The 26,707-nt window shown below is 45.3% G+C and overlaps 1 protein-coding gene across 10 annotated transcripts in view; it reads left to right on the top strand.

Moving 5' to 3' along the window:
• LOC147242018 (homeodomain-interacting protein kinase 2-like) overlaps positions 1-26,707 on the top strand; it is a 35,336-nt gene continuing 8,629 nt past the window's right edge. For 2 of the 10 annotated variants that reach the window (XR_015111012.1, XM_086192011.1), the window contains exons 1-14: positions 1-832; positions 991-1,084; positions 2,613-2,800; positions 3,708-3,767; positions 3,989-4,060; positions 15,897-15,968; positions 16,292-16,389; positions 16,522-16,574; positions 16,704-18,797; positions 18,966-19,106; positions 19,990-20,034; positions 20,198-20,248; positions 20,660-20,707; positions 21,427-21,607. Coding sequence is in view for 1 of the 10 variants with exons in the window: in XM_086192011.1 (XP_086048137.1) it covers positions 21,575-21,607 (33 nt within the window). In the remaining 9 variants the exon portion in view is untranslated. Of the gene's footprint in view, positions 833-990; positions 1,085-1,299; positions 1,388-2,612; positions 2,801-3,707; positions 3,768-3,988; positions 4,061-8,057; positions 8,151-15,896; positions 15,969-16,085; positions 16,390-16,521; positions 16,575-16,703; positions 18,798-18,965; positions 19,107-19,989; positions 20,040-20,197; positions 20,249-20,446; positions 20,708-21,426; positions 21,608-26,707 lie in introns of those variants that run through there. The other 8 variants (XR_015111015.1, XR_015111016.1, XR_015111013.1 and 5 more) reach the window with 8 other exon arrangements.

Genomic DNA, 26,707 nt, shown 5'->3' with positions numbered 1-26,707 from the left:
TCTGGTTAACGCCAGAGCCTCTGTGTGCAAGGCTTCAGTCTGCAGATGTGTGTTTCTAAAAGCTCATTTTGGTGCTGTGCTTAGTTTTGCTGCACACTCGTAGCTGCCCAGCTGTGTTTCGCAACCCGTTAGCATAGCCGCACCGAACGTGTAGCCGGGGCAAGTCCAGGCAGCACCGCTTTGAGTGCTGCCGCTGAACGTTTTATTTTACCGACCGAGACGTCTCACTCTCAACTCGAGACTCCGACACTGAAGAGGAAACGTACCAGATAAGTTTTATCAGTCTGCACCGCGGTCAGTAGCCCAGTCAGGGAATAAGAAGTGTGTTTGATTGAGTGAATCGCCATGATGCACTATCTGCCAAATTGATGTATCCAGGTGTGTTTGCATCAGCCACATCAAGGACCAGGCATACCTGGATTCATCAGTTTGGCGAATATTATAAGACAGGAGGTAAATGAGCTGCCTTGAATGCAGGATGTGGTGGAACTGTGCATATGTAAGATTCACATCTACAGTCGGAAACTGATTGCTGAAGAATTTACTCATTCTTCACGTCAGTTGCGCATCATTTTAATGCTGGAAACATGTTAAAGTTGGGACAGAACATCTAACAGGATTTAGCATGAAATGTAGCCGCCTCATCAGTTCCAGTGTTGAAAGGACAGCCATGTGACGTGACAGGCAGTTCGAAGTTGATGTTGTCTGGGCATTGTTCCAGCCAAAGTGACTGAGAGGAGGAGAAAGACTCCCGATCAGGATGCTGTGGACCACATTATTCCTGGAGAAGACAAATCCTGCCTGGAAGGAAGACTTATTAACCCTTATGAAGGTAAGTTCTTCATCCAATATATTCATGTCTGATTCTCTGAGTGTAGTCACCTCACAGTAGCTGTAGTTTAAGATGCTGGGAGTGATGTACTGCTCAGGGCCCCAGCATGCACTGCTAAGACCCTATTGTTTTTCCATCTCCATGTGAACAAACTTCAGGCCACTTGAGTCAGTTGAGTCAGACGTCCATTCCTGGATTATTGGGAGCTGACAGAGACAGAATACACCACTAAACACTGCAAGCTCCAACAAGGTAGGGAAGTGACTGCTGTCCATCTGAAGTTTCAGGAAGGGTTGGGAGAGCAAAGTGCTAAAAGTTACCCCTCAACTACATCAGGCGTGACAATGTCATGACACACATGTCGCAGCACAATGCATCCGTTAAAATCAACCCAGGCTGCTAAAGATTGTTTTCCATAATGCCTGTAATGTGTGTGTGCTTCCCATCCAGATAAAACCCACGTGGAGTTGATATAGTACACCGACTGGCTACCTAGATGCAATATTTTTCCTTGCATTGTCTTCCTTAAACGCTGGACCGAAGGGGATTTAAATTGTAAGATCATTTGATTGATGGGTTGCTATGTGGTTGCAGAGTTGAATTTCTGAAAGCCTGCATCAAATTCAGGAATCGAGTCTTATTTATCTAACCTGTTCATGCAGTCTTCATTGGTGGTTCAAAGCTACCAACCTACAGCCAGGACTGAGTTAGATGTGCAGGGATGGGCAATTACAGGCAAACAAACTCAGTTATAAAATGGATTGGTGAACTCTGCCTATCTGTGGTACAGTGAGCGTATACCACAGCTACGATTTTAAAAAGCCTTATCATAGCATATCACTCTGTTTCAGGGAAGCATCATGTTTCCACGACAACAACCACCAACCTGGGCCGTATTATTATCAGATGAGATGATAAAACTCTGCACTCTGCTTCAATGAATAATTAGGAGTCAGACAGCTGCCGTTTAGGGACCGTCGAGGATCAGCACACAGGGCTCTACAGGGTGGTCTGCCCTTGTCTGATTGAGCAGCCTCATGGAAAAGAGATTTTACAGTTCTTCCCTTTATTTACTCATCAAGTTTATTTTATGGCAACCAGGCTATTCAGTGCTTTGAACGTCATGATATTCAGACGGCGCTGCTGTGTCTCCATGTGTCTGCCGCGATGTCACCTACAGTCAGCTTAGTGAAGTCAGTGACCATTCAAAGCTGCAACAATCAAAAAACCTCCTTGGTTGAGGTTAGGGTGGATTCTTCTGGACCACTCACTCATAGTAACTGTGTTCCCACGTGTTTACGTCACTGGACTGATGGTCAGAGAAGCAAACATTCATCCATGAAAACAAACTGTAGGGAGCAAAAAGTTGCTGTTTCATTATAAACTTTGATCAAAAACTTTATGCACTACAAATTGTTTACAACGTATCCAAAATTCTTAGCTTTTCCTGTGTAATGTGAAGGTCATTAAAGCACACACAATGTGCAGCTTCCTGATGTCATCCCTCTGGTCTGTACACCAAGAATGCAAATGACTGATTCAACCTGAGGAGTAGTTGCTGGGATAAACTGGGATTCTCTGCTTATCCTGGATGAATTTAGCCTTGATTTGGGTTATTAATTAATAATTGGCTTTATTAATGCTGCTTCTCAGACAGCAGCCACTCTCATCTGAAGCCAGTTTGTTTCTTACAATGACAAGACATGTAAAAGTAAAAAAATTCAGACACGTTACAAAAGGATCATACATGTTTAAACATTCTTTTTGCCTCACCGCATAGATGCTTCAAAAGAAGACGGAACACTGGGACGGCTGGTGAATGATGATCACATACATCCCAACTGCAAAGCCAAGAGAATAATGGTCCACGGAAGGCCCCACCTTTGCCTTTTTGCTGTCAAGGAAATCTTTCCAGGCGAGGAGCTAACATATAACTATGGTGACTCCTCTTGGCCATGGCGCTCAATGGTGAGTTAAGGTTCTCATGTTCTTTTAATACAGCAGCTAGTTCTGACTGTAAACTGTAAAGAGGCACTCCAATGCTGATATTGAGTACGAAAGCAGTAGGATGTTTCCCAGTATGTCTCAGTCCATGTTACAGGTGTTCCAACAGTTGCTAATGAAAACAGTCATGGCTAACTTGCTGGCTAGTTTAACACAAACGGCATTGTAACAAATAGCACTGAAACTGGACTTTTTTCCAAAACTTACTTTTGAGATGAATCATGAATTGTTGTTAGCAGAGGATGAGGAGAAGATAAAGCAGAATACTTCAGTGCAAACCTCCAGCTATGCTGTTGTGACATCAGTGAGCGAGTGTGCAGGAATATGTTCATTATTTGTGTGGCTTAGTAACAGTCATTTTCTGGTTCAGTGACAGCACCATTTGTGTTGGGAGAGTCCAAAGAAATGATAAGATAAACAAATCATAGTCTGTTATTCTTATTACTGTCAACCAATAAATGCCATTTGTGGAACTGCTGTGGTCCTGAATAGCAGCACAGCTGTGATAGGGTTGTAGGCACAAGGCCGAAGGACAAGAGCAGAACCTTGAGTGTAATATTGCTTAATTAACAAATTAAACAAGTTCAAAACATGAGGTGGAGCTGGAGGTCAGCAGGGTCATCTAAGATTTTAGTTAATTTCATTATTTAATTGGTTTATACGGGACGGTGTGTGCTTAAATTATTAATTCATAAGAATGTGTACATGGGCACAACTGTGAAAATTTTGCGATCTGTAGAAATTGGTTGTAGACCTAGAAATTTTATGCTATATGACTCATTACAGCTGTATTCCTTTCTCAATGACCACAAGTGACAGCGCTACCAGACATGTGACCAGCCAACTGTAAACTTCCTCTGTATTATTTCAGGCACCCTGTGTAGAACCATCAGACCCGAAGTTGAAAGAAAACGAGGCAGCCTCAGAAAAGGCAAGTTGTGCTTTGCACCATCAGTCACGTGCTGCATTTGTGGCCTTCAGTACATTAGAATGCTTTTGGTCCTTCAAATTCCATACGACCTTCTCTGCTGACTTACTAACACTTCTGCCATACTTGCGGGCAGCGTTGCAACACAATGTTTGTGGAAGGAAAATGATTTAGTTCATGTTAAAATAATCTCAACGCTGTCCCTGTCATTGACTCACTCACAGGAAGTCTCTGGTTGCACTGAGGATACGGTGGCGGCGGTCAGTTGCAGTCCTACAACATCAAAGGATGATACTGTAAGTTGACAGTTTTCTGGTAACATCATGACTCTACATCCAGCCATAATACTGTTTAGTTTGACCCTATGACAATGCTCAGGCATCCACACACTCACACACACTGTGTCCTGACAGGATTGTGAGGACACAGCGTGTGTGAGGACAGGAGCAAACTTGTTGAACATGCTTCAAACTGAGACTTGTGTGTCGGATGGGCACCTGACACACCTGAATTATGAGGACACCTTTTTTTAATGAGGACCCTCGTTTATATCTTTACACAATGGGTTTCACAATTTGGTCGGAAAACCTGTAAAGGTTTTAGAATGTCAAGTAGTCTGTAGGTCTTGAATGTAATGAATTTTTTGAAATCTTATTTTGGAACTCGTAGAATTTTGTTGTTTGTAATGACATTGTAACAGTAATCTGTCACCTTTGAGTTTAATATGAGCAGAATCATCTCCTGACTAACTTTCTCAATGACCACCGAGTCACAGTGCTACCAGACAAGTGACTAGACGTAGATCTAGACTGTAAAGGTCTTAGAATGTTAAGTGTGCTACGGGTGGCAGCTTGATCCTCTTTAGGTCTGCAGCCTCCTCCAGCAGCACCCAGGATCTGGGATGAGGGGAGCCCGAAGGCTCCGGAGAAGAAGACGAGTTAGTAATACGTATGAGTATGATTTATGTATGACACATATAGGAGGACAGAGAGGGAAGAGAGGAGGAGAGCCCAATGCACCATGGGAGATCCCTCAGCAGTCTGAGCCTATAGCAGCAGATCTAAGGGCCAGCCTAAGCAGCCCTAAGTATAAGCCTGATCAAAAAGGAAGGTCTTAAGTCTGCTCTTTAAGGTCAAGAGGGTGCCTGCATCCCGGACTGAAACTGGGAGACGGTTCCACAGGAGGAGAGCCTGATAGCTGAAGGCTCTGGCACCATTCTACTTTTAGAAACTCTCAAAACCACAAGTAACCCTGCATCCTGGGAGTGAAGGGCTCTAGCTGGATCATAGGGGACTTGGAGCTCTGTCAGGGATGAAGGCAAGGCAAGGCAAGGCAATTTTATTTGTATAGCCCGTTTTCACAAACAGTTTGTCTCAAAGGGCTTCACATGGCATCATAACAACATCCTCTGCCCTTAGACCCTCACATCGACTGAGGAAAAACTCCATAGAAAACCTTTAACAGGGAAAAATCTGAGAAACCTCAGGGTGAGCAACAGAGGAGGGATCCCTCACCCAGGACGGACAGACGTGCAGTAGATGTTGTTACAGACAAGAAAAGAGTTTACAATGCAAAATGTGGGAAACATGGAAATGTTAATAACAGCTGAAGAAGGAAGCTTCTGGAAGGGGAGGCAGGGAGAGCAAGCCAGCTTGATGGGGGACTGGATGGCAGACTGGTTCATGGAAGGGGAGCGCAGGCCGGTGTAACAGTAGGGAATAAGGGGGGGGGGGGGCGATGCAGGCGGCGGTTGGGGCTCTGGTGGATCTGTGGAAACACAGAGAGACTGCGAGACACCAAGGCCAAACTACAAAGTGCAACAAGTAATAGTGAGGAGAGGAGAGGAGAGGAGAGGAGGGGAGGGGAGGGGAGGGAAGGGCTCCATGTAACCTGATGTGTCCCCCAGCAGTCTAAGCCTGTAGCAGCATAGCTATCAATGGTTCAGAGCTACCTGAACCAGTCCTGACTGAAGGCTCTGTCATAGAGGAAGGTCTTAAGCCTGGACTTAAACGTAGTTAAAGTGTCTGCCTCTCTGACCCATGGAGAGATGCTGGTTCCACAGTAAAGGAGCCCGGTAACTAAAGGCTCTACCTCCCAGTCTGTTTTTAGAGATACTGGGAATCACTAAAAGACCTGCATTCTGGGAGCGGAGTGCTCTGGTCGGACAGTAGGGACTAATGAGCTCTTTCAAATAGGATGGAGCTTTATCATTGAGAGCCTTACAAGTTAGCAGAAGGACTTTGAAGTCGATTCTAGATCCTACAGGAAGCCAGTGGAGAGAAGCTAAAGTGGGAGAGATGTGTTCTCTCTTCTTAACTCCCGTCAAAACCCTCGCTGCAGCGTTCTGGACCAGCTGGAGACTCTTTAGAGAGTATTTAGGACATCCTGACAGGAGAGAGTTGCAGTAGTCCAGCGGAGAAGTGATAAATGCATGCACCAGTTTCTCAGCATCACTCAGGGAAAGGATGTTCCTAATCTTAGCGATACTTCGCAGATGGAAGAAGGCGGTCCTAGTCACATGCTTTATGTGGGAGCTGAAGGAAAGGTCCTGGTCAAAAATGACCCCAAGGTTCCTTGCAGTTGTACTCGAAGTTAGGGTGATGCCATCTAGAGTAGAGATCTGATTCAAGAGTGTGTCCCTGTGGTGTTTAGGTCCAAAAATGATTACCTCAGTTTTATCTGAATTGAGCATTAAGAAGTTAGAAGACATCCAGGATTTAATGTCTTTCAGGCAGTCTTGCAGATGAGTAAGCTGGCTTGTGTCGTCTGGCTCCATCGACAAGTAAAGTTGTGTGTCATCTGCATAACAGTGGAAGTTGATCGAGTGCTTCTGGATTATGTCACCTAATGGGAGCATGTAAAGAGTGAAGAGAATCGGTCCTAAAACTGAACCCTGTGGTCCACCATATGTAACTCTGCTATACTCAGAATGGTCATTATTAACATTAACAAACTGAAACCTGTCAGATAAGTAGGACTTGAACCATTTTAGGGCAGTTCCTTTAATCCCAATGTCATGGTCTGGTCTCTGTAGCAGGATGCTGTGGTCGATGGTGTCAAATGCAGCACTGAGGTCCAAAAGGACAAGTACAGAGACGAGACCTCTGTCTGAAGCTATAAGAAGATCATTAGAGACTCTGACCAGTGCTGTTTCAGTGCTATGGTGTTCCCTGAATCCAGACTGGAAGGCTTCAAAGAGCTCGTTGCTGTGCAAATGTTCATGTAGCTGCTCCAGGACAACCTTCTCAAGGATCTTGGAGATGTAGGGAGGTTGGATATCGGCCTATAGTTGGCTAACACATCTGGGTCAAGAGAAGGTTTTTAAGTAAAGGGTTGATGACAGCCACCTTAAAGGCCTGTGGCTCATAACCTGTGACTAAGGAAAGATTCATTTGATTCAATATAGAAGTGTTGACTAGAGGGAAGGCATCCTTAAGGAGGCTTGTCGGGATGGGATCCAGCAGACAAGTGGCTGACTTGGAGGAACCGACTGCAGAAGTTAATTCTGACAGGTCGATGGGGGAGAAGCTGTCCAAGTATGCACCAAGTCTGGGAGGTGCTTCTATGGGGACTGTAGTCTGTCCTCCATTACTGGCAATCTTTGTTCTAATATTCACAATCTTTTCAGTAAAGAAAGAAAGGAAGTCGTTACTGCTGAGAGTTGGGGGATGCATGGCTCAACAGCACTATGGTTCTTGGTGAGCCTGCCCACGGTGCTGAAGAGGAACCTGGGGTTGTTCTTTTTCTTTTCTATCAGGGACGAGTAGTAAGCGCTTCTAGCATTGCGGAGTTCTTTTTTATATATTAATAAACTCTCCTTCCAGGCTTGGCGGACTTCCTCGTGCTGGCTGGAATGTGTCTTCCTTTCCAGTTGTCTGGTCTTCTGTTTTAAGGCACGCAGCTCTGGGCTGTACCAGGGAACTATTCTTTTCTGGTTGATAACCTTCTTCTTCAGGGGAGCTACGGCATCAAGTGTCCCAAGGAGTGCTGCTTCAGTGCTGTCCACAAGATAGTCCACCTGGGTGGGGTGGAATCAGCATAACTGCCCATTATATCACTACAAGGTGTGGCAGCAAGCTCTGCTGGAATAAGCTCCTAAATCTAGAAACAGCAGTGTCAGATAGACATCTACTGAAGCGGGACTTTTTCCCAGGTAGGATATAATTTGTTAAAGTAAATTCAAATGTAATTAAGGAGTGATCAGACAAGACAGGGTTCTGAGGAAGAACTATGATGCGGTCAGCTTCTATTCCATAAGTGAGCACTAAATCAAGGATGTGATTAAAAGTGTGAGTGGGTTTGTTTACCCTCTGACAGAAGCCAACAGAATCAAGAAGCGACTTAAACGCAGTGGCCAGACGATCATCATTGACGTCCGCGTGGATGGTAAAGTCACCCACTAGAATGACTTTGTCTGAGTTCAATGCCAAGTTAGACAGAAAGTCAGGGAGTTCTTCTAAGAACTCAGAATAAGGTGCAGGAGGACGGTACACCCCAGCAAGTAAGAGTGGTTTCTCTGCTTTCCAGTCTGGGAGGGAGAAGCTGACAGTCAGGCTCTCAAATGAGTTAATGAACAATTAGGTGGAGGGTTAATGAGCAAATTTGACTGATAGATTGCAGCTCCTCCTCCTCTGCCAGTGGTGCGAGGTACATGGTAGTTAATGTAACCAGGAGGGGAAGATTCATTTAAACTAACACACTCATCTTGCTGCACCCAGGTTTCAGTGAGTGCTAATACACCAATCTGATAATTAGTAATTAAGTCGTTCACTAGGAGAGACTTGGATGCAAGAGATTGAATATTTACCAAACCACATTTAATAGTTTTACTAGGTTGGTTTGCTGGAGCAGTGGTTTTAATTTGAACTAAGTTGCCATAAGTTACTCCTCCAGATTTGGGTGTAGCCTTATACAGCCTCGGGGCAGACACAGTTTCTATAGGCTGGGTGGGTGACAACACGAAGGAACCAGCAGAGGGGCGTGTTAAACTGCAGCTCTGCCTGCTGGTCTGAACTCTGGTTGCTTGTCAGGGATTAGTATGGCTAACAAACTGGCCTCTGTTCCTAGATAAGAGAGATGCACCATCCAAAGTAGGATGGACGCCATCTCTCCCAATCAGACCAGGCTTTCCCCAGAAGGAGCTCCAATTGTCTATGAGCCACGTTGTTATCTCAGCACCACCTGGACATCCAGCGATGGAATGAACGCATGCGGCTAAACATGTCGTCACTCGCTAAATTGGGTAGCAGGCCAGAGAAAACTACAGAGTCCGACATTGTTTTTGCGTAGTTGCACACCGAAGCCATGTTAACTTTAGTTAATTCCGACTGGCGAAGCTGGGTGTCATTAGCGCCGACATGTATTAAAATCTTACTGTATTTAACCGTACGTTTTGCCAGCAGCTTTAGATTTGCCTCAACGTCACCCGCTCTGGCCCCTGGGATGCACTTTATGCTCGCTGGAGTCTCCACCTTCACGTTGCGAAGAACAGAACTGCCAATAACTAATGTCGGCTTCACAGCGGGGCTGCGAGCAACAGAGCCGACATGCAGAGTTTCACTCTCAGCGGGTGTGTCGCTGAGTGGGGAAAAGCGGTTAGAAACATGAAGGGGTTGGTGGGCAAACACGGGCTTACTGCGTCTAGGTTTCCCTCGTGATGTCACCCAGCGGGACTGGCTAGTTCCCGGCTGCTCGGGAGCTGCAGGGGAGCTGCTAGCGGTGGCTAGGCTAGGTGGCTCCGCACCCGCTAAGGTGGACTGAGCAGCTCCTGAAGGTAAAGGACTAGCGCTAGCTTCCATGGTGCGGAGCCGAGTCTCTAACTCACTAAGCCTCGCCTCCAGGACTACAAACAAACTACACTTTTTACACGTACCATTATCACTAAAGGAGGCAGAGGAGTAACTAAACATCTGGCACATGGAGCAGGAGAGGGAGGGAGAGGTGGGGGGAGAGGCGGAAAGAGAGAGAGCAGCCATAGCTAGTGTGCTCAGGTGAGCTAGTGGACCTGTGGCAAATATAACAAATAGAACGAGGAATTTCAGAGCAAAGTCCTGCTAAAGAGTTAAGTGACAGAAACCTATGTATTACACCAAAACGTCGTATACAGTGGTGCTTAAAGCGATTAAGTTAGCAGTACACCTGAGGGAGGATTGAAAGAGTCGAACAACACAGCGACAGGATTACAGGCAGGAAATGACGTAACACGCTCACCGGTATCGGGTCAGCAGGCAGCAAAAGGGAGCCTGATTGTTGAGGACTTTGTATGTTAGAAGGAGAATTTTGAATTCTATTCTGAATCTGACAGGGAGCCATGCAGAGAAGCCAGTTCAGGAGAGACCTGGTCTCTGCTACCAGTTCTAGTCAACACGTGGGCAGCAGCGTTCTGGACCAGCTGGAGAGTCTTTAGGGACTTCTTAGTCCAGCCTGATAGGAGGGAATTGCAGTAATCCAGCCTGGAAGTGACAAAGGCATGGACTAGTTTTTCTGCATCTTTTTGAGCCAGGATGTTTCTGATCTTAGCGATGTTATGTGAATGAAAGAAAGCAGTCCTAGAAATTTGCTTCATGTGGGCATTAAAGGACAGATCCTGATCGAAGAGAACACTGAGGTTCCTTACGGTCGTGCTGGGGGCCAAGGTAATTCCTTCCAGGGTACCTATCTCATTAGATAGGGTGTCTCTAAGATGTTTTGGGCCCAGGACAATGACTTCAGTTTTATCAGAGTTTAATAAAAGGAAATGATTGGTCATCCAAGTTTTTATCTCCTTTAGACAGGCCTCCAGTTTAGTCAGCTGATTTATTTCATGTGGATCATTGATTAGTACAGCTGTGTGTAGTCAGCATAACACTGAAAATTAATTGAGTGTTTCCTCTTTTTTTTTTTTACCTGTCCTGTTCAGTAGCTGAGGCAAGCAGCATCAATGTTCCTGGTGCCTTGTTGTACTGAAGCAGTTTTATTCTGCATAGGAGGAATCTGATAAACTCCTCCTATTGCCATTTATGTTTAACTTTATTAGGAATGGTGTTGGTTCATTGATGAAGCGACCAGACTGAGGACAGGAGAGAGAACAGGGACAGGACAGCGAAGACAAGGGGGGGGGGGGGGAGCCAAAAACAACAACAGCAATAGCAGAAAACAACAACAACAATAAAAAACACACAAAAAACAAAACAAACAAACAAACAAAAAACAAATAAACAAAGAAAAAGTAACAACAAAAGAAAAAGAAAAAGAAAGGAAAAAAAACATTGGTTGCAGAATTTCCGGTGCAGGCTTACCATTTGGTTTAATATAATTTTAAGATAAATGTCTGAGTGTGTGTTTATGGTCAGTTGTGCGCTCCATGCGTGTATGTGTGTATACGTGTGTGTACGTGTATGTGTGTGTGCTACGGTTTGTCTTGGATGCCGTGCGTACCTGGCTGTAGCTGATGTGGGGGGCCAGGACATCGCACCCCCAGTCCAGGATAGCAGGTAGGTCAGGACCAGGTCACCAGAGCACCCCGAAACCCCCAGGACACGGGGAGCCCCAGGCCACCCCCCCAGGAAACAGCCACAGGACCAACCCATGCCAGGACCCATAGGAAAGCATAGGAGCAGCAACCCCCACCCATAAGCAACCCACAGAGAGACGGGGCAGAGATGACCCTGGTCCCGTCGGGCACCCCCCCCCCCCCCCCCACAGCATGAGCAGAGCCCAGGGGCACAGGGCCCCTCCGGCCCAAGACCCGACCAGAGCCCCCAGAGAGGTCCGCCAGCGGCGGGGTCGACACCCACCCACACCCCACACCCAGGCGGGGCAGCCACAGCCCACCACAATGACCAGGCCCACCGCCCCGAACAGAGCTATCCCCCCCCCCCAACCCTCGATCCCCATCCCCTCTACTCATCCCCTGTTCTCCCCCTCCCCCCAGAGCAGGAGGGCTTCAGGCTATAGGGCACCACCAGCCAGCCAGCCGGGACCCCCCACTCCCCGGAGAGGTCCAGCCATGCCGCCGGGTTGAGTCAAAGGCACGCACACCCAGGACCGCCACCCCCGAACAAAACCATCATACTCTCATCTTCTTCCATACAGGGGCTGAGAACACCATAGATGCTGATACGGTCCAGGGCACCTCAGACTTAGTGAAACCGCCAGCGAGCGATCCACCGCACAACAGCAGGGCCCGTGACCAACCCCAGCCCAACCACCATGCCGGGAAGAGGACCACCCCCCCCAAAGAGCCCCGGCCAGGCCCCCAGGCCTGCAATGGTGCAGTTACCAAAGGAGGCAGCACTGGACCCACTCCCTGCCCCAGCTGCCCCCCCATCCCAACATGGTGCAGGGTGCGTGTTGTGCATGGGAATGTAGATGTGATGATGTGGATGACTAGAATGTGGTTAAAATTGGCGGAGGCACCCAGGGCATGGGAGCCCCGCCGGTTGCAGACGGCAGAGTCTCCCAGTACATCCTCATGCACTCCCCCAAGCCCTAAATGTCTACGATGGGCCCACCACGGTGCAGTCAGAGGGCAAGGAGGGCCCAGGCCCCCAGTGCACAGCGGAACCCCCAGCCAGCAGCCTGTAGTCAGGGCCCCCAGTTCGATCAGCATCAAGGTGGTCAGCCCCCATCCCTCAGACGTCCCCCAGCATCCTCCCTTTGTCCAGAGTGGCGGCAGTCTAGGACACCGCGCCAGGGCCCAGCCCGCCCGAGGATGGGCTGAGGCTAGCAAACCCCTCCCAAATGTGGGTGCGACCCCCCCGGGGGAGCGGCAGGGCCCCAGGCCAGCAAGTCCCAGGCGCCAAGCAGTCCACCTCTACCTCACTCTCCAGCCCCTACCTCCCTCCCGACCCCCCTCCTCCTGACCCCCCTCCCTCTCTAACCCCACCTAACCTTCCTTCCCCACCCTCCTCCCATCGTCCGGGGGCAAATATGCCCCAGCCGCCACGGCAGGCCCCAGCACGCCCCGCCAGAGCCCGGGGACCGGGCGACCACAGCCCCCCACCGCAGGACCCCACCGGGGGACCGGCGCGAATCCCCGGCAGCAGAGCACAGGGCCCCCGACCCCCCCATGCCGGGTGGAGGCCCCGACCCAGCCCAAGGACCCCCAACCCCCAATCCCATAGGGTGCCGCCATGATAGGGGAAGCCGCCCCCACGCCCCCCATGTCGTCCCTCAACAGGTGAGACCCAAAGCCGCCCCAGAAGGCAGTAACCCCAGGCCCACCAGCCCAGCGAGCCACCGGACACCCAAGGCAGCCAGCGTCCATAGCCACCCGCCCCGGGGCCAGAGCCATGAAGCCCAGCCCCCCCCAATCAAAACTATGTGATGGATTTAATTATCGGGGACCAGATTTGTTCGAACTCTGACGATCGACTTTCCTCCCAAGCAGACATTCTCTCCATGGAAATGTGGTCTAATAAAAGGTTTCTATATTGAGTAATGCTTAGGTTGTTCTTGGATTTCCAATTCATCAGGATGGCCTTCTTTGCGATGCTTAGAGCAGTGACAAGCATGCAGGATTTGTTTACTTCCATATTAACATCAGTGAGGTCACCTAGCAGACAAAGTGAGGGGGAGATGGGGTTGGGGTACCCTAACCACCATGATAGGTCTTTACAAACCCTCTGCCAAAAATTGTTAACAGGTGTACAAAGCCATATAGCATGCAGATAGCAGTCTGGTGAGCCAGTCGCACAATATGGACAAATGTTTGTTTGTGTGAGGCCCATCTGGAACATCCTTTGTCCTGTGTAGTGTGTTCTGTGGAGAACCTTGTAATTTATTAATTGTAGGTTATCACAGCGAATCATTCTAAATGTGTTGGAGCAGATTTCTATCCAAAAGTTAGGGTTTGGGTTGATCGACAGATCTTCCTCCCATTTGGATGAAGGAATAGAGATTATAAGTTCTGTTGTTGAAACTATTGAGTTAATTTTAGACAGTAGCTTAGGGGGTGAAATTTGTAAAAAATCTGTTATTCTGGGTGGAAGCTCTAAGTCTAACTGGGTGAGGTCAAACCGTGCCTGTATTATAGATTTGAGCTGAAGATATTCCAGAACTTTTTTTTTGTTAATACCATAATTTGCTGTAATTTGGTTAAATTCTATGAATTCTTTGTCTTGGAAGATATGCTGTAGATTTTTAATCCCTTTATTGGCCCATGCAGCAAAATGTATTGTTTTTTTATTTTGCAGGATGTCAGGATTGTTCCAGATAGGCGTGAGCCTGCAAGGGGTGTTCGAGAGCCCATTGCTTTTGAGAAATTCCCACCAGGCTATGAGGGTGTTGCTGATGCTAATGTACTTAAAGCAGCTGTGACGCTTGATAACAGGGCTGATAAAAGGGAGATCAGAGATTTGGATTTCTTTGCAGAATGTTTGTTCAATATCGCGCCATGCTTGGTCTAATGAGTTTGGCTTTAACCATTTTAGTATGTATTGCAATCTATTGGCCAAGTAGTAATTATAAAAAATTTGGTAGTTCCAAGCCACCATAGTCTTTACTCTTTTGTAAAGTCTTAAAGCTTATACGTGGTGGCTTAGCTTTCCAGAGAAATTTGGAGATGTTAAAGGTCAAGTGTTTTGAACCAAGTCCGGGGAGGTTGGGTCGGAACCATCGAGAAAACATAGTTGATTTTTGGCAAGATCATCATTTTTACTGTTGCTATTCTTCCCATAAGTGATATGGATAGGGAGGTATGATTCAGCAGTGTCAAGTCAGACAATTTGGCAGAGATGTTGATGCCCAGGTATTTAATGTTTCCTGGCCGTAGTGGTACGGCGAGCATACTCTGGAAACCTGAGAAGATGATTATTAGGAAACACTTGAGTATTTCCTAATAGTGTGACCGAGAGGAAGCAGATAAAGGGTGAATAGGATTGGTCCAAGCACAGAGCCTTGTGGTTTCTGAGGGGTTATCATTTGTTAGTACAAACTGAGATCGACCTAGTAAATATGACCTGAACCAGTTTAGTGTGGTTCCTTTGATGCCAGTGACAGGTTCCAGTCTCTGTAGAAGGATATGGTGGTCAATGGTATCAAAAGCTGCAATGAGATCTAATAAGACCAGCACAGAGACCAGTCCCTCATCTGGTACCAGTAGGAGGTCACTGGTACCTTTGACTAGTTCTGTTTCTGTGCTAGGATGAACCTGGAACCTGACTGAATCCTCCAATCAGCTGTTGCTGTGGAGAAGTCTCAGAGCTGTTTAGCAGCTGCTTTCTCCAGAACCTTGGAGAGAAAAGGAAGATGTGATGTTGGTCTGTAGTTGGTAGAACTTCTGGATCCAGGCTTGTTTTTTGAGAAGGGTTTAATTCCTGCCACTTTAAAGGACTGTGGGACGGAACCAGATACCAGCACCACATTGATCATATCTAAGAGGGAGGAGCTAATGGGGGTAGAGAGTCCTTTTCAGCTTGGTTGGGATGGGGTCTAAAAGACAGGTGGAGGTTTAGAGGAGGGAATTATTGAACTGAGGTCATGAAGGCTGATGGGAGAAAAACTATCAAAATGTACGTCTGGTTCTACAGCTGCCTCTGAGGCTGTCAGTGCCATGTTGTCAGCTGATGGCTGGAGGACGTGAAGTTTCTCTCTAATCAGGACAGTTTTGTCATTCAAGAAGTCCATGAAATCTCTGCTGCCCAGGGAAACAGGACTACTTGGTTCAGTAGAGCTGTGGCTCTCTGTCAGTCTGGCTCCAGGACTGAAGAGGAACCTGGGGTTTTTCAGCTGATTTGTGCAAATTCAAAAGTGATTGATTGATGGTCTGATAAAAGCGTTCTGTGGAAACACAACCAGATGTTCAGCTTCAGTTCCACATGTTAGGAGGAGGTGGAGGTGTGGTTGTGACAGTGAGTCGGTTTGTGAACAGACTGATGGACACCAGTTGAGTCTAGGAGAGAGAGAAATGCAGTACCAGACTGTCCTTATCAACATCCACATGAATATTGAAGTCTCCTACAATCATGACTTCATCTGATTTTAGAACTTGTGCTTGTGGTCCTTCAAATTCCATACGACCTTCTCTGCTGACTTACTAACACTTCTGCCATAATTGTGGGCAGCGTTGCAACACAATGTTTGTGGAAGGAAAATGATTTAGTTCATGTTAAAATAATCTCAACGCTGTCCCTGTCATTGACTCACTCACAGGAAGTCTCTGGTTGCACTGACGATACGGTGGCGGCGGTCAGTTGCAGTCCTACAACATCAAAGGATGATACTGTAAGTTGACAGTTTTCTAGTAACATCATGACTCTACATCCAGCCATAATACTGTTTAGTTTGACCCTATGACAATGCTCAGGCGTCCACACACTCACACACACTGTGTCCTGACAGGATTGTGAGGACACAGCGTGTGAGGACAGGAGCAAACTTGTTGAACATGCTTCAAACTGAGACTTGTGTGTCGGATGGGCACCTGACACACCTGAATTATGAGGACACCTTCATATAATCCAGTGCAGTTTGTGGCTGAATATTTATACTGTATTTTTACCATTTTCATCAATTTTATTTTCCTATGTACATTATTGTTTCCTCAGTGCCACCATCGAACTATAAGTGCAGTTGTCAGCGCTTTGGACCATTGTGAAGTTTGCGACGGACCTGTGTCTAAGATGGCTTGGTTTCACATGCGCATGTTTGTATTTACATCACTCAAACACAATTTTTATGGTTGTTGTTGTCTGTTGTCTGTTGTTGTCTATTTATGTTAAATTAAAACAAAAGCGTGAGGATGAATCGGTAACCTTTCATTTCAATGTGCTTTCAGTGTGTTCAAAATCATGGCACAAATCGTGCTTTTTCAAGACAGATTTGCCGCTGGTATGTTGATTGTCTTCTATTTCATTTCAAATTTGAGTTTAAAAAGTTTCATTGTTGGATGGTAACTTACAGGAAAAGATTTTGGGGGTTTAATTTCGAATTTTTTTGTTGTTGTTTTTTGCTACATAGGATATTGATGATGAGCATGTTTCTGACTCTGCAAGTAATGATGGCTCTTCCTCCGTTGATGTCTATCAACCTCACACTGCATCAAGTGGTGATGAATCCCACTCTGATGAAGATGTTGCACCTGACACTGAACAAAATATTGATAGTGAGGATCCACAGTGGGTAAACCTCCCACACTGCAAGGGTGGACCAGTTAAATCACTTTCCTCTCAGGAAAGGACAAAGACAGTGCCGCAACCTACATCCTGCATGGAAAAAGAAGACAAGGATTGTTCCAAGTCTGGCAAATTTGGCATTGATGATGACCTCATACCTGATTGTGAACCCTGTTCTTATGATGATCCTACGACAAGCAAGACCCACACACTTCCAACGAGTACAAAGGAGTCTACTGAGACTGCAGCAGCCCCAGAAGTCTCTTCTTGCACTCCAAGAAACTACTGCTACGTTTGCAAAACACCTCAATCTAAAATATCCCGTCATCTTAAAAAGCATGAAAAAGCAGAGCCTGATATTGCTGAAGCATTCTCATTCCCTAAGAAATCAAGAGAGAGAAAAAGATTACTTGAGAGGTTGCGGAACAAAGGTAATTATGAACATAACCAAGAAGTTGTGAGAAATCATGGGGGACAGTTAAAAATAAAAAGAAGACAAGCACAATCAAAAGTCACTGTGAATACCAAAACGCATGTTCACTGTGCATATTGTAACGGCATGTTTATCCGTAAGGAGCTGTGGCGCCACCTGCGTAGATGCCCATCAAAGACGGTCTCAGAAACTGAAGCTGTTGGTCAGAGCAAGGTCTTAGTTCTGGCTGATATGGTGGAGGCAACATTCTGCCAAGCAATTTCTGCTGGATTTTGGAAAGTCCTTGGAAGTATGAGGCAAGATGAGGTAGCTTCTGTTGTACGAAACGACTTCCTCGTTCTGCAACCGGGCCAGTCTCTCTACAACAAGCATGGGAATGATCCAACAAAATTTGAGTATATCAGAACAAAGGTCCGCGAAATGGGCAGACTGTTGTTGACCTGAAGAGAGAAATATTCTGTATTTACCTTTGAAGATGCTGTGAAGCCAAAAAATTTCTACAAGATCATTGGAGCTGTCAGAGCAGTTGTAGGATATGTTGAAGAGAAGCATGCATATTGCACACCAAGTCTTGCCCTAAAAGTGGGACACTCGCTCAAGAAGATTGGTGGCATTATCCTTTGCAGGGCCACTGCAGCAGAGGATGAAAATCTGATTAAAGCAGCAGAACGATTCACACAACTCTGCACAAAAGAGTGGGCAGGACAGGTCTCCCACACTGCACTGGCTACTTTGAGCAAGTCAAAATTCAATAAACCATCCACCATACCATTCACAAGAGATGTGCAGCTTCTGCACAAGTACCTGGAGGAGAAATCGGCTCGCGCCATTGAAAACCTACAAGACCTTGAGTCTCCACAGGCGTATGCAGAACTTGCAAGGGTGACACTTGCTCAAATAATTGTCTTTAACAGGCGCCGTGCGGGAGAAGTCTCCAAAATGACACTTGAATCCTTCAAAAAAAAGGGACCAGACAGAGCTCCATAGTGACATAGCTGCTAGCCTGTCACCGTTTGAACAAAAGCTAGCCAAGCACTTCAGCAGGGTAGAAATTATGGGCAAAAGAGGGAGGAAAGTTGCTGTTTTATTAAACCCTGAGCTTGTCAGTGCAACAGCCCTTTTGTCAGATAAGAGAGACACATGTAATGTGCACAAGGATAATCCTTTCCTCTTTGGACGGCCACAGTCCCCCCGCAAGCCACTACAGGGGACAGGACTGCATAAGAGTTTTTGCACGCATGTGTGGTGCAAAGAATCCTGATCATCTCAGGTCAACACACCTTCGCAAGCACATTGCAACACTGTCCCAAATTCTCAACCTCAAGAATAATGAGCTGGACCAACTTGCCAACTTTTTGGGCCATGATATACGGGTCCACAGAGACTTTTATCGTCTGCCGGAGGCAACTAGAGAAATGGCAAAAATCACAAAGCTTCTACTTGCAATGGAGAAAGGAACTCTTGCAAAATTCCAGGGAAAGTCTCTTGACGAGATTGAGGTTGAAGGTAAGTGGTGGTAACAACACTCTTGATAGCTCTTCTCAAAGAATTACAAATTTTATTACAGGAACAGAATAGCCTTATTGTTCAAGTAAATAATACAAAAACATGTGAGGTGTACAAACTTGCAATAACAATGATTTTTATTTTTCCATCAATCATGCTTTTCTTTAGATGAATTGGACCCAGAGCTCGATGATGGAGATGGTGGAGACGACAAAGGTGGTGGAAATGACGGAGGCGATGGAGACAACAGTGGTGGAGATTACGAAGATGGAGGCAATGAAGAGTCAGATTGTCCCCTTGGACTAAGGGGTATGTATTGAATATCTTCCTGTATACATTCATGGTATATCATGGAATAAGGACCAAAATTTGGTTCCCTTTGCTTCAGCACTGTAAAGTTATCATGAGTTTATGTTTGTTTAGCTTCTCCTCAACAGAAAATGGTCTGGTCAACCATAAAGTGTGCAACGGACCTTTTTTCCTCTTTCTGATTTTTTATTAGGGAATACCAGGTTGAAAGCAGAAACAGAAATGCACTACGAACAAACATTATTGCTTTCAAAGAAAACTATTTCAAATCATTTAATGATAATAGTCATTTTAATGTTGACTTTAAATTTAATGTTTCAACTTAAATGTTTTTAAAGAGCAGCAGCAGTTACTGTTCGATATTTAAGCTTATATTAATGTTAAGGAGCGAAACCAATGTGTAAACCAATGTATAAACACGTTCAGCAACAAACTAGAGTCAAAAAAGGAAATCAAAGAAGGCCACTTGACGACTGCTCGACATGATCAAGCCTGATGGAGGCTGTTGATCAGCCTGGATATTTCTTCTCCTCAGCAGGGAGGCTATGTGATGCTCCACCCAGCCTTCATACGTCATTTTGTCTTCGTGCGATTAGACTTTAAATCAAGTCTAAAGTCACAGTCAGTCAAAGTCGGCAAGGTACATGGTCGTCACGATAAATAGCCCTAACAGTGAGCTAAATGTGGCCATCAGGGTTAAGTCCATGGTTTGGTTCCACATTCAAGAGGAGTCATGTGGTATATCTATGTACACATACAGGAAACAAGAACATATTCATAAAAGTTAGACCAGACACTCCTAATCACTGCCACTACCAAAGTAGTTCATTGATCACTTAACTTCGATAGATGCTGAAAGCCTTTTTTGTATTCTTTTCACCAGAAAATCAAGAAATGACAATACCTGAAGAGCCCTCCAGCTCCTTTGGTAACGTATGGGAAATTCATAATTTGTCCTTGCTATATAGCAGGCAGTACTACTGTGCTAAATGGTGTCTGACAGGGGGGAGAACGCAGACAAATTGCAAAGCCGTTAAAACTTCAGAACTTCTAAAATCTGAACCTTCTTGTTATTTATTTATTTATTGTAGGGAAAAGAAAAAGTATGAAATTGACCCAGGGTGAGGCCAAGAGTTGCAAAGGTAAGGTTTTTGTTTTTGTCTAAAATGGCAGTAATGGTTCAGAGGGGTTTCCAGAAATCACATTGCCAGATTTTGTACAAAAAAAACGTATAGTTCCTTGGAGATTTACATTTTGATACGGTGTCATTATGAAAGTTAATATTTACACAAAGTTTGTCATGGCACCCTGACTGAGGAGTGGCACTTCACATTAAAAAGGCTGCAGACCCCTGGTAAGGGAAAGTGAAAAATAACTTAAGCCAGTAAGATCTCTGACCAACTTACCCCACCGAGAAAAAAAATGAAGGTTCAACCCAGAAGTTCAAGCTGCTATTCAGTAAGTAGTATTGTTTGGTGTAGAAAGTGAACTTCTCCAGAGATGGATAGGATATTGTACTAGCTATTCAACAAAATAATTTCTTGCTTCTCCAGGGCAAACAAAACTGTGTGTGACCCAGAGTGTGGTATCCAGCTCCAAGGGTAGGACTAAATCCATTAATTACTTTATTTTTAGGTGCTTAAACTTGAATTGATCAACACATGTAAATGAATAGATAAATATTGACAGAATACTACAAGCACAGTTCAATGTAGTACATGGTGTCATCATGTATACATCACTAAGAGAAATACTACTGTATGTGACCTTTGTATATCATAAGGGTGTCCAAACTTTTTTCAAAGAGGGCCAGATTTTAAAATGTGCGAATGTCCAAGAGCTGATGGCCCCATCCACATTTCTTTAACCATGAAAGGCAAAATGTTTGCCGTGTTAAGCAATTGACGTGAACACAGATTGTAATTTCCGTCTTCCCTGGAAGCATCAGCCCTCAAAATCGGTCGTCCTCTTTTCATCAAGAGTTGCCATGGAACAAAGTGGCCTGTATGGGGCACACAGTCAGGGGAAGTTCCAGAGTGCTGCTGTCACCATGAAGTGGAAAGAGAAACTGTGTTCTGGATCTGCAGGCGTTCTTAGTTCTGTTTGACAGTGGTGGTGGGCCAAAACTAACACATGATAAGACAGAGGCTGGAGGCCGTATAGTAGCTGACCTCATGCCATGATTGGCCCCTGGCCGGGACTTTGGACAAGCCTGAACCTTAATTTCAGCAGCTCAAAGGTCATTTAAAAAATATTGAACTAAATTTATAACAGCTATTGTCCTCACTATCTTAATTTAGATTTTTTTTTGGATTGACAGAGTTCAAATCAAGAAGATGTGTGGAAAGGCCCTGGACCAAGGATGAAATGAGCGCTGTCATGAAACACTTCAAAACTCCCATTTCAAAGGGACACCTTGACACAAAGTTGGAGTGTGGCAGTGCAGGCTTCCTGAGCACCCTGTTCTGATGAGCAGGACCATTCAAAACATCAGAGATTTTGTGAGGACCAGGGGCCTGATGTTTGAAGAAATATGGTCTGATAAAGACCACTTTGCTGTTACAGTGAATGTGTTGGGTCTGTGGTTGTGGGTTGTTTTTACCCCTTGATTCTTGTGCAGTGGACTTCCTGTTCCGCTCAATTTCTGTTGTTTAAATTTGAAATCAATATTTTGCAGTTCTCTCAGGGCAGTACTTGTGATGAAGTCATTTCCTTACTCAAGTGTTGCTGTGCACTTTATGGTGGGATACATTACTCTGCACTTCAGATTTTAGATGTTGATTTAAATTGTAAATCAACAGTTGATTTGAATTGAAAGATGTGAAAACACATGAATACATTATTCATTATTTATTAACTGATTCAAACACCATTTATTGTCATTTCAGGACATGAGGGTACATAAAAAGAACAAAATTTAGTTAAAAATAGCATTCAAGAGCGTTTCAGTTGTCTGTGTGTGTGTGTGTGTCTGTGTGTGTGTGTGTGTGTGTGTGTGAGAGCGTTTAAGTAGTGTGTGTGTATGTGAGAGCGTTTCAGTCGTGTGTCTGTGTATGTGAGAGCGTTTCAGTCGTGTGTGTGTATGTGAGAGCGTTTCAGTAGTGTGTGTATGTGAGAGCGTTTTAGTTGTGTGTGTGTGTGTATGTGAGAGCATTTCAGTAGTGTGTATGTGAGAGAGCGTTTCAGTTGTGTGTGTGTATGTATGTGAGAGCGTTTCAGGAGTGTGTATGTGAGAGAGCGTTTCAGTTGTGTGTGTGTGTGTATGTGAGAGCGTTTCAGGAGTGTGTGTGTATGTGAGAGAGCGTTTCAGTTGTGTGTGTGTGGATGTGAGCGTTTCAGTTGTGTGTGTGTGTCTGTGTGTGTGTGTGTGTGAGAGCGTTTAAGTAGTGTGTGTGTATGTGAGAGCGTTTCAGTAGTGTGTCTGTGTATGTGAGAGCGTTTCATTCATGTGTGTGTATGTGAGAGCATTTCAGTTGTGTGTTTGTGTGAATGTGAGAGCGTTTCAGGAGTGTGTGTATGTGAGAGCGTTTCAGTTGTGTGTGTGTGTGTGTATGTGAGAGCATTTCAGTAGTGTGTATGTGAGAGAGCGTTTCAGTTGTGTGTGTGTGTGTGTGTGTCTGTGTGTGTGTGTGTGTGTGTGTGTGAGAGCGTTTAAGTAGTGTGTGTGTATGTGAGAGCGTTTCAGTAGTGTGTCTGTGTATGTGAGAGAGCGTTTCATTTGTGTGTGTGTGTGAATGTGAGAGCGTTTCAGGAGTGTGTGTGTGGATGTGAGCGTTTCTGTTGTGTGTGTGTGTATGTGACAGCGTTTCAGTAGTGTGTGTGTGTATGTGACAGCGTTTCAGTAGTGTGTTTGAATGTGAGAGCGTTTCAGTTGTGTGTGTGTGGATGTGAGAGAGTTTCAGCAGTGTTTGTGTGGATGTGAGAGCGTTTCAGTAGTGTGTGTGTGTATGAGAGAGCGATCAATTGTGTGTGTACGTGTGTGTATATGTGACAGCGTTTCAGTTGTGTGTGTGTATGAAAGAGCGTTTCAGTTGTGTGTGTGTGTGTATGTGAGAGCGTTTCAGTAGTGTGTGTGTGTGTATGTGAGAGCGTTTCAGTAGTGTGTTTGTGTATGTTAGAGCGTTTCAGTAGTGTTTGTGTGTATGTGAGAGAGTTTCAGTAGTGTGTGTGTGTATGAGAGAGCGATCAATTGTGTGTGTACGTGTGTGTATATGTGACAGCGTTTCAGTTGTGTGTGTGTATGAAAGAGCGTTTCAGTTGTGTGTGTGTGTGTATGTGAGAGCGTTTCAGTAGTGTGTTTGTGTATGTTAGAGCGTTTCAGTAGTGTTTGTGTGTATGTGAGAGCGTTTCAGGAGTGTGTGTATGTGAGAGCGTTTCAGTTGTGTGTGTGTGTGTGTATGTGAGAGCATTTCAGTCGTGTGTATGTGAGAGAGCGTTTCAGTTGTGTGCGTGTGTGTGTGTGTGTGTGTGTGTGTGTGTGTGAGAGCATTTAAGTAGTGTGTGTGTATGTGAGAGCGTTTCAGTAGTGTGTGTGTGTGTGTGAGAGCGTTTAAGTAGTGTGTGTGTATGTGAGAGCGTTTCAGTAGTGTGTCTGTGTATGTGAGAGAGCGTTTCATTTGTGTGTGTGTGTGTGTATGTGAGAGCGTTTCAGTATGGTGTGTGTATGTGAGAGAGCGTTTCATTTGTGTGTGTGTGTGTATGTGAGAGCGTTTCAGTTGTGTTTGTGTGTATGTGAGAGAGTTTCAGCAGTGTTTGTGTGGATGTGAGAGTGTTTCAGTAGTGTGTGTGTGTATGAGAGAGCGATCAAGTTGTGTGTGTACGTGTGTGTATATGTGACAGCGTTTCAGTAGTGTGTGTGTATGAAAGAGCGTTTCAGTTGTGTGTGTGTGTGTGTATGTGAGAGCGTTTCAGTAGTGTTTGTGTGTGTATGTGAGAGCATTTCAGTAGTGTGTATGTGAGAGAGCGTTTCAGTTGTGTGTGTGTGTGTGTGAGAGCATTTCAGTAGTGTGTATGTGAGAGAGTGTTTCAGTTGTGTGTGTGTGTGTATGTGAGAGCGTTTCAGGAGTGTGTGTGTATGTGAGAGAGCGTTTCAGTTGTGTGTGTGTGGATGTGAGCGTTTCAGTTGTGTGTGTGTGTGTCTGTGTGTGTGTGTGTGAGAGCGTTTAAGTAGTGTGTGTGTATGTGAGAGCGTTACAGTAGTGTGTCTGTGTATGTGAGAGCGTTTCAGTCGTGTGTGTGTATGTGAGAGCGTTTCAGTAGTGTGTCTGTGTATGTGAGAGCGTTTCAGTTGTGTGTTTGTCTATGTTAGAGCGTTTCAGTAGTATGTTTGTGTGTATGTGAGAGCGTTTCAGGAGTGTGTGTGTGTGTATGTGAGAGCATTTCAGTAGTGTGTATGTGAGAGAGCGTTTCAGTTGTGTGTGTGTATGTGAGAGCGTTTCAGGAGTGTGTGTGTATGTGAGAGAGCGTTTCAGTTGTGTGTGTGTGGATGTGAGAGTGTTTCAGTAGTGTGTGTGTGTATGAGAGAGCGATCAAGTTGTGTGTGTACGTGTGTGTATATGTGACAGCGTTTCAGTAGTGTGTGTGTATGAAAGAGCGTTTCAGTTGTGTGTGTGTGTGTGTATGTGAGAGCGTTTCAGGAGTGTTTGTGTGTGTATGTGAGAGCATTTCAGTAGTGTGTATGTGAGAGAGCGTTTCAGTTGTGTGTGTGTATGTGAGAGCGTTTCAGGAGTGTGTGTGTATGTGAGAGAGCGTTTCAGTTGTGTGTGTGTGGATGTGAGCGTTTCTGTTGTGTGTGTATGTATGTGACAGCGTTTCAGTAGTGTGTGTGTGTATGTGAGAGCATTTCAGTAGTGTGTATGTGAGAGAGCGTTTCATTTGTGTGTGTGTGTGTATGTGAGAGCGTTTCAGTTGTGTGTGTGTGGATGTGAGAGCGTTTCAGGAGTGTGTTTTTATGTGAGAGAGCGTTTCAGTTGTGTGTGTGTGGATGTGAGAGCGTTTCAGGAGTGTGTTTGTATGTGAGAGAGCGTTTCAGTTGTGTGTGTGTGGATGTGAGCGTTTCTGTTGTGTGTGTGTGTGTATGTGACAGCGTTTCAGTAGTGTGTGTGTGTATGTGACAGCGTTTCAGTAGTGTGTGTATATATGTGAGAGCGTTTCAGTTGTGTTTGTGTGTATGTGAGAGAGTTTCAGCAGTGTTTGTGTGGATGTGAGAGTGTTTCAGTAGTGTGTGTGTGTATGAGAGAGCGATCAAGTTGTGTGTGTACGTGTGTGTATATGTGACAGCGTTTCAGTAGTGTGTGTGTATGAAAGAGCGTTTCAGTTGTGTGTGTGTGTGTATGTGAGAGCGTTTCAGTAGTGTGTGTGTGTGTATGTGAGAGCGTTTCAGTTGTGTGTTTGTGTGTATGTGAGAGCGTTTCAGGAGTGTGTGTGTATGTGAGAGCGTTTCAGTAGTGTTTGTGTGTATGTGAGAGCGTTTCAGTGTGGTGTGTGTATGTGAGAGTGTTTCAGTAGTGTGTGTATATATGTGAGAGCGTTTCAGTAGTGTGTGTATATGTATGTGAGAGAGTGTCAGCAGTGTTTGTGTGGATGTGAGAGTGTTTCAGTAGTGTGTGTGTGTATGAGAGAGCCTTTCAGTAGTGTGTGTGTATGTGAGAGCGATCCAGTTGTGTGTGTACGTGTGTGTATATGTGACAGCATTTAAGTAGTGTGTGTGTATGAGAGAGCGTTTCAGTAGTGTGTGTTTGTATGTGAGAGCGTTTCAGGAGTGTGTATGTGAGAGAGCGTTTCAGTTGTGTCTGTGTGAGAGCATTTCAGTTGTGTGTTTGTGTATGTGAGAGCGTTTCAGTAGTGTGTGTGTATGTATGTGAGAGCGTTTCAGGAGTGTGTGTATGTGAGAGCGTTTCAGTAGTGTGTGTGTGTGTATGTGAGAGCATTTCAGTAGTGTGTATGTGAGAGAGCGTTTCAGTTGTGTGTGTGTGTGTGAGAGAGCATTTCAGTAGTGTGTATGTGAGAGAGCGTTTCAGTTGTGTGTGTGTGTGTGAGAGAGCGTTTCAGTTGTGTGTATGTGAGAGAGCGTTTCAGTTGTGTGTTTGTGTGTGTGTGAGAGCGTTTCAGGAGTGTGTATGTGAGAGAGCGTTTCAGTTGTGTCTGTGTGAGAGCATTTCAGTTGTGTGTTTGTGTATGTGAGAGCGTTTCAGTAGTGTGTGTGTATGTATGTGAGAGCGTTTCAGGAGTGTGTGTATGTGAGAGCGTTTCAGTAGTGTGTGTGTATGTATGTGAGAGCGTTTCAGGAGTGTGTGTATGTGAGAGCGTTTCAGTTGTGTTTGTGTGTGTATGTGAGAGCATTTCAGTAGTGTGTATGTGAGAGAGCGTTTCAGTTGTGTGTGTGTGTGTATGTGAGAGCGTTTCAGGAGTGTGTGTGTATGTGAGAGAGCGTTTCAGTTGTGTGTGTGTGGATGTGAGCGTTTCAGTTGTGTGTTTGTGTGTGTGTGTGTGTCTGTGTGTGTGTGTGTGAGAGCGTTTCAGTTGTGTGTTTGTGTGTATGTGAGAGCGTTTCAGGAGTGTGTGTGTATGTGAGAGCGTTTCAGTAGTGTGTGTGTGTATGT

The sequence above is a fragment of the Aulostomus chinensis genome, chromosome 21 (genome assembly GCF_037954235.1).
Source record: "Aulostomus chinensis isolate RoL2024-O1b breed Wild chromosome 21, RoL_Achi_v1.0, whole genome shotgun sequence".
NCBI classification, from domain to species: domain Eukaryota; kingdom Metazoa; phylum Chordata; class Actinopteri; order Syngnathiformes; family Aulostomidae; genus Aulostomus; species Aulostomus chinensis.
The sequence above is the reverse complement of the archived record's forward strand: the minus strand, read 5'-3'. Positions and strand labels throughout refer to the sequence as shown.